The 13,413-nt window shown below is 30.7% G+C and overlaps 1 protein-coding gene across 1 annotated transcript; it reads left to right on the top strand.

Annotated features, from left to right (window-relative positions):
* Positions 1-6,813: 6,813 nt before the first annotated feature.
* Positions 6,814-11,245, top strand: LOC126772374 (cAMP-dependent protein kinase catalytic subunit 1). The gene has a single exon (XM_050492727.1). It carries the CDS (start codon positions 7,130-7,132, stop codon positions 8,189-8,191), a length of 1,062 nt encoding a protein of 353 aa, XP_050348684.1. The 5' UTR covers positions 6,814-7,129; the 3' UTR covers positions 8,192-11,245.
* The last annotated feature ends 2,168 nt before the right edge of the window (positions 11,246-13,413 follow it).

The raw sequence follows: 13,413 nt of genomic DNA, 5'->3' as shown, positions 1-13,413 counted from the left end.
AATTGTTTTAATTAATTATTATCCTACAAAGTTTACTTTAAAATGGAATTTTAATTTTACTTATTCGGATTAATTGACTTATAAAATTACAAACATATATTATTCTGGCCTCCGTACTTAATAAAATAATCCGATACAACAAAACATTGAAAATTTTATTAAAACAATGATTCGAAATGTTTGCAATGAAGTATGTATTCGTATACTTATTACTTTACAACATAGCCTTTGTCGGTTGTCATTTGAAAAACACGCCAATTTTTTTCAAAAAGGATCTTTTTAGTTTTAAAGTCAAAATAGATTGTTAATTTGTTACCCAATGATTGCACTGTTAGTAACTAAATTAAAGTTAATTAGCAACACCACGAGTTCATTTTCCGCCAAAGTGATTTTATTTCACATCTTGGTTAAGAAAATCATCATGCCTTACGTCTACGTAACACAAAAATGTAAGAATTTCGATATAAAATCACATTCAAATATAAGCCTTATGTCACGAAGATAGTGTTCATTTACAAATATTAAACAGCAAATATATCTAAGCGTTTTGTATTAGGTCGTTGGCTTTTGAAAGAAATCTTGGCACACGTAAGTGATTTCGTCAGAATATGAATTTGTTAACCAGAACAATCCGGGCACGGTCCTAAAGATTTTGGCAGGTAAAAACCTTGACAGAAGACTATTATTTCACATTTTGGCGGGATCGCCATAATATGAAAATATTTTATGTACCTACAAGACTTTACATTAGTATCTTCGTAGCTTAGTAAGCTTAGTGGAAGAAAGTACATAATTAAAACCTAAAAATTGTTTTTCATTTTCCTTTTTTTTAATTGCAATGTTATTATATTATTGTAGTGATTGATTATAATGAACATCAACAAAGTATTTAAATATTATCGTTTTTTAGTGTTTATGATCATTTTGCAGTTTTATTCTTATCGCTTGCCATTGTAGCCTATTGCCATTCTAATTTTAGACTTGCTTGATGGACAAATATAAGCCGTACGTTCTATTATTTAAGATATATATTCCTTTGAGTATAAATGCAATTCTAAAAATCAATATAATATATCAATATAATAAATAAAATTATTATTTTTTTATATTCATTTTACACATTTTTCCTTGTACGTCATCGTATTTTGTTACTATGATTTTCTATTATTTTTAATAAATAAAGCATGAATAACACGTACTGAATAATACGTACAGTTTATTCTGCTTCCTTATGTAAAAACATGGCCTATCAAATCACTCAGACACGTTAATTAACGAGGTTAACCAAGCGAATATAGAAAATACTTTAATTATTATTTCTTTGAAATATAACTATAAAATTTGATGATATGTATATTATATTAATTTAAATAAAATATTATATTAAATAAAAGTAGCCTGTGTCCTTTCTTGGGGTTCAAGCTTGATTCATATCCATTTTATCAAAATCGATTCGGAGGTTTAAGCGTAACGGATAGACGGAATTACTTTCGCATTTGGAATATTAGTGTAGATATCGTAGGCAGAGTAATATTTAAAAAAGTACTACCTAACTTATGTTTTTTCTTTTTATTGTGCGTAAAACATTATAATTTCAATAAAATTCTTTGTCAATAGCGATGACTGCTGAAGTTGCAGACTCGCGGCGGGTCCGACGCACCGCTATGAACTTGCCTGCACTTTCAAAGACGACATTCTTCTCACGGTGCCTCGGTATGTGCCGGTCCGTGTTCGTCTGTAATATCACACACCGCGGGAAGCTACCTATACATATGTATCTAGAATTAAGATATTTTAAGTGCCACTAACATATTATACCTAGTAGGTCTTTTTTTATATACCTACTATACTCTGTCCATTTGATTATTTACTTTTTGACAAATCAAACTAGTAAGTATACATCGCAGCAAATTATCAATTCGATTATTATTGACACTAGTTGTAACATAAGCATTACCGACTTTTGGTGTTAGAAGTAAAAACCTTTTTTGGTGGCGGTTTCCGTGCCTTATGATTATTATTATTAAATACAAAAAAAAAAAACAATATAGTTTATATAGTTAGCCGTTTTGTTAACGTTAAATTCAGTTTTGTGGGTTTTTATAGCAAATAATTTTAACACTTAAAATAAAGTATGCACTGATTTGTCGAATCAAATGTAGTAGTGTATACAGAATAAAAAATATGGGGCTAAAAAAGTTTTACATCCGGAGTTTATACTACTTGAATATTATAAATAAACTTGTAAATATTTATTTATTTGTTTAATTTCTGATGTACAAAACTCGCAATCTAAAGATATTGGTTTCTTTTCAAAATGTGTACGTATTAAGGAAGATATAGTTCATTGTTATTTAAGCGAATGCACGATTTTTACTATATTGATTTACCTATGTATAAAATGATTACTTTTGATCTATTCATTTGCAGCAAATATCTTCTAAAGAATGTATCAATATTTATGACGCGTGACAATTATTCTTTCTTTTAAACTCATACCTTAACGATATTATAATGTATGTAAGAATTCTTAAATATTATAATGATATAAGATTAGGCAGTTCAAATTTTGTTGTAACGCATTTTAAAGTTAGCTTGTACGTAATCTGGAACAGTGACGTTCTATCAGATGTCAAAAAGTGAATAGTCAAATGGACTGAGTATACTTGGGTCATTTATTTTAGGATGTAGCGTCCTATTTAATCGCCTGGATGAATCAATTTCGCTGATTCACTTATCTCAATGCTGTTTTGTATAAAAATACCCTTGAAATTGTTTCTTTGCCAAAATTTTTAAATCGTACAAAATTAAATATTTTATGATTTTGTATAAATATGAGAGACAAATTTGAAAGTGTCAGTGTCGAGGGACATATAAAGGCAATAAAATAATTAACTATAAACATTCAGTAGTCATAATAAATTAAAATCGATTTTACTACTATTATATAGCCTCTGTTATCGTTTCTATAAAAAAATATTTTGATGTGGACATGTTCTATTAGAGCGTCATAGGGGTACCGACTCGTAATTCGTATGCCGTCATGCCCCCTCTCCGCCGCTGCTCCCTTCTCTAGTCTCTACTTCCTTATGGGTGCGTGGCGCGTATACGGTATACTATACACTTAGTTCCTGTATATAATAAGAAGAAATATATATTTATTATATTAAAGAAACTATGTTTTTATTTGTTTTACTACATACTATTTATTGGTTTTCATTAATTATTGATTATTTTAATAACCGTTACTTGATAACACATCTGCCGCAACGGCCATATTTTTTAAAGTGGATCAGACGAGGAAACCTGACTGTATCTGTATCTCCCGAAAACATACATCTACTATTTTTTAATATTCAATTATAAAATTTAAAATAGAATAAAGCTTCCATTATTATATCATTATTATCATCATCCGTTAAACTGTTACTAGGTACTTCAAGAAGTGACCTCTGATAAATATTTAAGTCATTATATGCTTTATCTATTGCACATAAGAATGATATTTGCGTAACCGTTTATAAATCTTGACACAAACACTTCTCAGTATCTTACTCGTAGCTCGCACTTTTATACATGATGGCTGGTGAGGTTAACATTTCAATAGAAAAAATATAAAGAGATACACGAATCCAAAAATTAACTGTTAAGGATAAAGTATACTATAAAGATAAAGTATACTAAGAATATTTATTTAGTGACTACTTCATTGATGACGTAAAATAATATTATAGATTAAATCAATTTTTACAACCTTATAGTTGTAAAATAAAAAGTGTAGTTTTGCGCCATCGTCCCAAGTACCAAATTTCAAAAGTCTGAATTGCCATAATTTAAGCATAATGTAGCCTTCAATATTAAATGCTAGGCTACCTACAAGAAATTAATTTATTTAAAAAATATTAAAAATATATACTTAGCTGACGAGTAAGTAACGGCAATTGATTTAAACGCAAAGATCAGTGATTCAAAATTAAAAAGCATAATTAAAAAAATAATGAAAGCAATAAAACAGACGATTCCCATTGAAACCATTTTAAAGATTGTCCCGCATTTTTAAGTAGCGAAGAACATTAGTTCGTCGTCGATTTGGAATTATTGTTTGCCATTATAATTAATTAAATGTATTTCATAGGTACATACACATATTATATATGTAATTTTTTTCATTGTTTTAGTACGTTATAACCTAATGCATTCAATTTATACATCGGATTATGTTGCTATGCTGTAGTGCCACCTTGCTACAGGTCGACTAATCTGTTTTAGTATTTTAAGCCTTATGATTTATCTATTAGGAGCTACATTAACGTTTGGAGGCACTGACGCAACTCAAGCGTCGGCCTTTACGACGGAACGTTATCGCGGTCATTGTTCCGCGTGTAGAAAGAGACGCGTGCATATAAGTCATATATCTCTGTCTCTTTTTTTTCGATTCATGATCCACTGAAATTTTTCATGGTAATGTGCGTTCGTTATTACTTATATACCTATACTAAAAAATAAATTATGTCACCTGCCGTTTCTTCTAGCCTCCGAATATATATAGTTTTTTATTATAAGAATATTTTTTTGTAGTTTTCTGAACCGCAATGAAAGTGCTTGCAAAATTTTTAATAATCCCCGTTTTATTTTATATGAAATTATGTAGATTAGGTACTTTTTTAATACCTACAAAAATATGCATAAGAAATTACACGTCCCCAGCAGTCAGCGTGGAAGCTAATAAATAATACTTGTTTAATATATTTTCAAAATGCAAAAATCAAAAGAATATTTGTTCTCAATACACAATTACCTATTGATAAATATTCGTTGAAATTTGAAATGATTAATACAGTAATCGCTTTCATTTGTTGTTTTGTAGTACTGGCCTTATCTATGCTATAATAGGAATTATTTGATCTTATAACAATTTTATTGCTATTGACCAATTAAAAAAAATCTTGAGAAAACACTTAGTAGGAAATTACGTAATATGTATATATATATTGTTTTTATATTAAGGAGACTGGAGATTTATTAAGAAAAAAAAGGAACAAATAAGATTATAAATTTTCAACAACCGCTGTTATCCAATTGTCCTATTATCTTATTGATTGTCAATTGTTTAATTTATACGGGATTTAAACATACTTCACGAAGGTACCTATTTAAATCTCGAATTTTGAAAATTGGATATTAGATAGCATTCATAGAGATTCTGGATTACAATCTATGAAAATAATATAAAGATAAAGGTACGGATAACAAGTCTGTGGGAATTTGAAAGACGGAATAAATAAATAGTATTCATAGTTATTATTTTGTAATAATATGGTAAAATGTTAACAATTAATATGATGTATAATTAGATAAATCAAGAAAGAAAAGGAAATTTAGAGTTGAAGTTTTAACTTCATATTTTTTTTCCAAACAACTCAAATGGATATTAAAAAAATTAAACAAAAGTATACGGAGGATAATATTTTTTACATTTAGTTACGAGAATAGTCCGATAACGCCATCTGTCGTTATGAGTAAGAAGAAAATATGGTGTTGCCACACTGCAAGCTCTTCAATACAATTGGTAGATTTTAGAAAAACTTTTCTACGATATAATACTGCTAAGTAGGACTGCAATATCATTATTGTCATTTGTCATTTATTTTAATTTACTTTAAAGATAAAAAATTGCGATGTTCGTGCGTTGTTGACACGCAGTTACATCAATCCAGACGAGCAACAACAAACACGTACAGCGAGTTTTAAACGGTTACTCGCCGACAGCATTACGATGAGCTCAATCGAGGCGACACTTCTTACACTTCTTACTATCTGAGCGGCGTAGAATCGTGAGTGAGGCTCTGAAAATCGGCCAACCTTGCGAAGGTGTGAGAACAGAGGTGTGAGGTTGGAATTGTCCTTGAAATGAAACTTAAGGCTTACAAGAAATTTATCGCTTGTAAGATACGTTTATGGTTCGTTCACACTCGTGACATGCGACAGATAAGAGAGTTGCTCATGCGCGTCGGTAGCGCGCTTCTTATGCGCTTGCAATCACGCAATCGCAAGAAATCTGTTTTTTTTTTCAAGTTTAACAGCGCAGACAACGTTGATAGCACTAGAAAAAAAACAACGTGATGTGAAAAAATAGATCTTAAGTCAATCACTGTCGAGAAGCGAGGACTATGGAAAAAATACTGACAGCTTCATGTATTTTTAATCATATCATAGTTGAAATTAGTAAACTTTATTTGTAATAAATTATGAGCAACAGGAAACAAAAATTAAATACAATTCGTTACCAGTTATTGTAAATAGAAAAAGCATCTGCATCAGATCACGTATCATATGGGGCATGTAGGGTGTGAAATATGATATGTAAAAGTTAAGCGAGTACAATTTAAATAAATGAATGCATAGCACAATAATTTTTTAATTAAGAGGGTAAAATTGTTGAAATATAACAAGTATGGTTAATTAGTATTTGCTATTTATTAATATTTCCCAAATTTTAATAAAAAATAAAACTGGTTTTTATGTTTTTCCTACTACTACGTAATAAATGTGGTCATTTAATTATATCTATATATTTAAACAATAGTATATTTACTTTTTTATGAAAATATAATGATAATATTTTTTTAAGCCTCTCTTTACTCTTTTCTTGTTTATTATACTTTGATTACACTGAATTGTATTTTAACAAAACAAATGAAAAAATAATATCGTTACTCTTAATAATGTTTTTTGTAGTTATCAAATTTAGTAGTTTTTACTGAAAATGGTAGCAAATTATTCTTTTATATAGCAATACTCTCATAACTAATCGCCACCCGTGAGCAAATCGTTCGCTCGATCTCGCTCTGTCGATCGGGTACGGCAGTGGAAGCCATTTTATTCTTGTGAATGTGACAAAATATTTTTCGGATTATAACGGATTAGTTGAATCGTGTCAATGTGTGTCCATAATAAGTGTCTTTTGTGACGTGCATACGTGCTTTAAAAGTTGATAATGTACGTGTTCAAAATCGGTTTGTGTTGACCTGCCCGTTTCTTAGACGGACTTCAGGCAGGCATCGATTAGTGCAGAAGGCAGCCTATATAACGGCGAATAGAGGCACTGGTTTAGTTTGTGGTGTGCGCCATGGGCAATAATGCTGCCACCGCCAACAAAAAGGTGGATGCCGCCGAAAGCGTCAAGGAATTCCTTGACCAGGCTAAGGAAGATTTTGAGGAGAAATGGAAAAAGAATCCTACCAACACCGCCGGACTGAATGACTTCGAACGAATAAAAACGCTCGGTACCGGTTCGTTTGGGCGTGTTATGATAGTACAACATAAACCGACAAAAGAATATTATGCTATGAAAATATTAGATAAGCAGAAAGTTGTTAAATTGAAGCAAGTCGAACATACATTAAATGAGAAACGTATCTTACAAGCTATTAATTTCCCGTTCCTTGTAAGCCTTAAGTTTCATTTCAAGGACAATTCCAACCTGTATATGGTCTTGGAATATGTTCCTGGAGGTGAGATGTTCTCACACCTTCGCAAGGTTGGCCGATTTTCAGAGCCTCACTCACGATTCTACGCCGCTCAGATAGTCCTCGCATTTGAATATCTTCACTACTTGGACCTCATTTATCGGGATCTTAAACCTGAAAATCTTCTGATTGACTCGCAAGGATACCTCAAAGTGACGGATTTCGGTTTTGCGAAGCGAGTTAAGGGCCGTACGTGGACGCTTTGCGGTACCCCTGAGTATCTCGCACCCGAAATTATCCTTTCGAAAGGATACAACAAGGCCGTAGACTGGTGGGCGCTGGGCGTCCTTGTTTACGAGATGGCGGCTGGATATCCTCCCTTTTTTGCCGATCAACCGATACAAATCTACGAAAAAATCGTGTCAGGTAAGGTACGCTTTCCATCGCACTTTGGCTCCGATCTGAAAGATCTTTTGCGTAACCTCCTGCAGGTTGATTTGACGAAACGTTATGGTAACCTAAAAGCTGGAGTAAATGACATTAAAGGACATAAGTGGTTCGCTAGTACTGATTGGATAGCTGTCTTCCAAAAGAAGATTGAAGCACCATTCATCCCCCGCTGCAAAGGTCCCGGCGACACAAGCAACTTTGATGACTATGAGGAGGAGGCATTGCGTATCTCATCAACAGAGAAGTGTGCGAAGGAGTTTGCTGAGTTCTGAGCACATAGCTGGAGCCTGCATGCGGACACCCCCGTGAGTAGGTGTTTTGTATTAGTGAATTTTCCACAACATTGTGGTCGTGGGAAGGTAATGAGTGCATCTCTTGTGGGTAGCTTTGGGTGTACATAGACATTGAAGCTCCCCAAGCTGGCACCACAGGTGTATCAAATTTGAAAAATAGGTCAAATTAAAGTAGAATTGATCCAGATATTTTTTTGGCATTCATTTTCTTAGTGCCCATTTAATTTGAAATATGAACAGACAAAGCGTGTAGCTCCCTGGTGATATTCTCTGAGAAATATACTGCTGATAGTGTAGTCGAGTGTAAACAGACCTTCATTGTCAGTAATAAGTGTTTTTTGGTAAGTAGTTTGCCTTTGGTAGCATTGGAATGTGGTAAGCTTGATTCTTTTTTAAATTGTTTTTATGAATTCATACAAATTGTATATTTATCAGATTTTCTTCTGGCTTATTTAGACTTATAGGTCTTCACTATTATACTTCTCAATTTTAAATAATATTGAAATGCATCACTTTATCGTGTTTAGATTCAGTCATTAATTAAGTCAGCTATTGAAATATATCCTAATATGCAGACATAAAATGCTAGACATGTACTAAATATTCATGTTGCTTTTTTCACTTTTTTTCTTTTATGAGTTAATAGCTCAAAGTAAGAAAAGCACACAGTGATGAAAAAATATCTTTATATAACCTTGCTATGAATATTATAAATTTATTAGATCAATGTTATTTTGTGAAAGTTTTAATTTTTGACATTTTGTTATTGGTTTTATCTTAATATAATATTGTTAAATCAGTTGATATTTTAATTAAGGAATTTACTACTACATCAAAATATTAAAGAGATTAATTTATTGTACTTTTTTGTAGTTGTGTTCATTTGTGCAATTTAACCTGTGTTTGTGATCTGATGAAAGGATTTGTTTGAGTATAAGTGTAACTACATAGTTCCTTATTTTGTAGATGTTTATCATAATGGTGATTGTCATGCACACTGGAAGCCAGTTATGATGATGTTACTTAATCTGTATATTGCTAGCATCAGTTGTTGAAAAGCAATAAATTTCGTACTGTTGATAATACAGTTTAGAGAAACTATTTCCCTTGTAGAAAAATTCTTATACATTAATCATTAAAACGAAAAAAAATCAATACCATTTGTAGACTGATGTTTTCAATAGATTGATTTTTGAGGAGGGAAAAGTCACAATTCCTATGTGCAGATTTCACCAATCATCGTGGAGTTTATGATAAAGTTTGTTAGCTATTAGAATGTAGGACTTTGAATCCAGGCTGTACAAATAATTATCTACCTAGTTATTTGTAGAGAATATTAACACATTGTGAAAACATTGTTCACATTTGTGTTATAGTCATTAGGTTAAATATCCTGGGATGGTTACTTAACCAATATTGCTTGTTACAGCTGGATAATGGAAAAAAATATTTATAATTGGATTAATTTAAATTTTATACATTGTATTTTTTAAAGAATCTATGTAATATGTATGAAGTTTTGTCAATGAATTTAATGCATCATTAAATAAAACAAGGGCTGATTTATTTTAAGTAGATTTGATCATCAGAAGTTCTAAAAGATTATAATTAATAATTGTGCTTGTTTATTAAAATTAAATAAATTAGCCCTTAATGCAATGAATTTTGCCTTTGGTTGCACTAAGTGTGACACACATAGTCTATGAACTTATCAAAAGCTGCACTTAGATTGATTACATTTTTTTAAATATATTAATATCCATTATGACTATGACGTATGGATGATGCTAAATCATATCAACTCGTTATCATTAAATATTCTGAATTTATAATATATAGTGTTTGTCCATCACCTTATAGTTCTAGTGGGATAAATTGCTTTTTACAAACTTAAATTATTGCCACCACATAATTAAAAGTTACATAAGTGTACTAATTTATTGAACAACAAATAATATTGAAAACAATGTCTTATCTGGTGAAGCGCCTGGGTTATAAATATATATATTGTGTATTAAAGACATTAAGTTCTATGAATAAAGTAGTTCTATTTGGTGCCATAAAATTGCTTTTAAACGTTTTCTCATGTAAATAATAAATAATTTATATTTCTTATCTACTTATAATGTATGTTTTCATTAACTAATACACCATACTATTGCCTGACTAAAAAATGGCATGTATATTATAAGCAGTTGTTTTGTTACAGTATTAAGCTATGCACCATCTATTAAGTGATAAATAGACTCGAATTAGTTGTAAGACAAAAAATCTTCACTGTTTCATAATTATAACCTAATTGTAATATTGTCAAGAATTCAGAAAGCAAAACTATTACAAAAATAGACATTGTATTCATAACACTGGATGAAAATCTTTTCCCTGAATATCTTCAAAATATTGTACTGCAAACTCTTAATAATCTAAGATTTCTTTTGTTCTTCATGGAACTTTAGTATCAATTGTCTTTGTATGAAATTATTAGCTTTTTATGCAACAAGTTATTCACCATTTGGACATTGTTTGTCAAGGTGTTTCTACTTAATTTCTAAGATCATGTTAAAATTTCGCATTATTGTTAATTTAAGTGGCAAGTGATTTTTTGATCGCATTATAAATTATTAATGAATTATGATGTGTACCTTTCATAATTATCATTGTATATAACTAGAGTGATTGTGTCCCCAATAAATATTTAGAAGTTTTTAACATCTGCTTGAATATCTGCAGATTTTCATTCCATAAGCTTCAGAGTGCTCGCCGTCATTGTCTCAGTAAATATTCTAATGTGAACATTTTAAGGTCACTTTGGATATTATAAGCATTAGTGTGACATTTTGAGTATTTGCGAGCAGTCTTTTTATATCTGTGCGTATAATTAATATTAAAATGTTCACGTTTAGATCTATTATATCGAGTGCCTATAGCATTGAGGAGTTCAAGTGTAAAAAGTCAGTTTCAGTAATTATTTGTCATGTATTGATCTTCCATAAAATTACGATGAAATAAAAAATATCGATGTAACAGTAAAAATTTGTTTCATTATTCTCTTTTATGTTAAAATTTTACTTACACAAGTGTATTGTTATTCTGTTCTGAGCCGAGCCGAAGATGGTATGGTATACATTATGTTAGTATGAACAATTTGTAGAGCACTTTTGGCAGGCCTCGGCTAATGCACGTGGGGCGACTGCTATAATGTGCGGCTTCCTAATAAAGCGGAATATTCCGACAGTAACTCATCTGCCAAACGTGACGAAGTGTAGGTATAATATGAAATATATATATGAATACAATTTAAGCAATTAATATGACCATTTTTTCAGAAAAGATATTTTGTTATTATGAACTAATTATTATTATGAACTAATAAATTTGGTTTATGAAAGTAACATTGAACAAGGATCAATTTGGGAATATCATTCATATAATCTTACTTTTTATGCAAGATGTGTTATGATTGCCTGTTGATGGCATCTACTTCAGTTTTAAAAAAATAACTGTCTAGTTACCGGTTCATGTTTACCTTATATAAAAAATTACGATTCAAAATACTTTTTAAAAATTAAGCACTTGTTCAATAAAATGTAATTACAGTTTTTCAATATGACTGCTATGCATTATTTATTAGCTTAATAATGTAATAAAACTTATAAAAAGTACATTAATAATTTCATATTTATAAATGTACATTAAGCTGTAATTTGGTGCGTATGTATTTTAGAGATATTCTTAGATTTTAGTATGTTGTCTTTTCAGAGTTAAAATTCTAATATTCTTAACTAAACATCTATTACCACAGACTAGTGAAGTACATTTTTCTGTTTACATATAAAGGACTTTACGAACAAATAACAATTATACAAATAACTGACAAATGTACAAATGTTAGTAATTTTATCATCATCAGTTCGTGTTCGTCCACAGCGCTGGACTTAATAAGTCTTTTTCGGGGAAGGTGTCGTCTGCACTTATTTTCGAACCGAAATTAGTCTTGGCGTAGCCGCATTACTCTACCGTCTACAGCGGACGTCTTCTTTCACTCTTGCCAGGACGCGGTCTTCACTTCAAAACTTGCCCATCCATTTTATTGGTATCGGATATGACGGATATCGGAGATGCCAAGCTCTGCTGAATATTTCTACGCATTTCCGTTTCGAAGCGTATATATAGAATATAGTTACCAATTTATTATTTTGGTATTTATATTTATATTATTTGCTATGCCAAAATACAATTCAATCCAAGCCAAATCTTAAGTTTATATAATAAAAAATTTCCGTGTGGTATATAAAAAAGTTAAGTTGCTTTATTACGAAACGCTTATAAGCAGATAAGGAGAGGTAATTGTATCGAGATATATTCTAAAACAAGATTTATAATTAGCTTTTAGAATTAACTCGTACAAGAAATACGGGCATTCATTGAAAAAAAAAACGTAGCAATCTCCAATAAAAACCAATGAATTACGATGTTATAGCATGTGAATAACAGTAAATTGAAATAAAAAAAGGAAACAAGATAGTTGATGGTGTCATTTGCACTGCCAAATAAAATGTTATATCGGTGATATGACATAAATTTTTAACAAAATCTAATGGGATAAAACTAGCGGGCGCGCAGGAACTAATTTCTGCATCAATAAACAGGTCGGTTTTTACATTAATTTCAGGATATTAAAAGCACCATAAGTGTAAGGTACCTAAGGCACCCTATAGTGCTTTCAATGTCCTCAAATATCTGCTACAACATTAATTATTACTTGGTATGTAAGTTTGTAATGTTATTTAAGCATAGTTGATAGCCAATATTATATTTGGGATATCGCGATTAAACTATCAAATGCCTCTATCACTTCCCACGAGTTTTCCGTACGCACAATTGTCATTGTCGTGGTAATATATATGATTGCTTAATAAATGATTTATACCCATTTACAAACATAAATATTTTGTGGACACCATTTTTTAATTGGAGATTGACAATTTCAAATCATTGACGTCTCGAATAAATAAACTTTACCTTACGTAATGTATTTCAGAGCCAAATTGCGTTGGAGTTTAAATATTCTATTTAGCTCTATGAACATATTCAATCCCACCCACGTTGGATTTTCGACGTATTAAGCAATTCAAACTGCTCTAAAAATTACAATATACTAATATAATCTTGCGTGATTTACATAAATAATATGTTTAAAT

The sequence above is a fragment of the Nymphalis io genome, chromosome 12 (assembly GCF_905147045.1).
Source record: "Nymphalis io chromosome 12, ilAglIoxx1.1, whole genome shotgun sequence".
NCBI classification, from domain to species: Eukaryota; Metazoa; Arthropoda; class Insecta; order Lepidoptera; family Nymphalidae; genus Nymphalis; species Nymphalis io.
This window is presented reverse-complemented; position numbering and strand designations above follow the sequence as displayed.

Excerpts from the sequence above, each read along its gene's own strand:
- LOC126772374 (XM_050492727.1), top strand. The coding sequence starts at position 7,130 with ATGGGCAATAATGCTGCCACCGCCAACAAAAAGGTGGATGCCGCCGAA.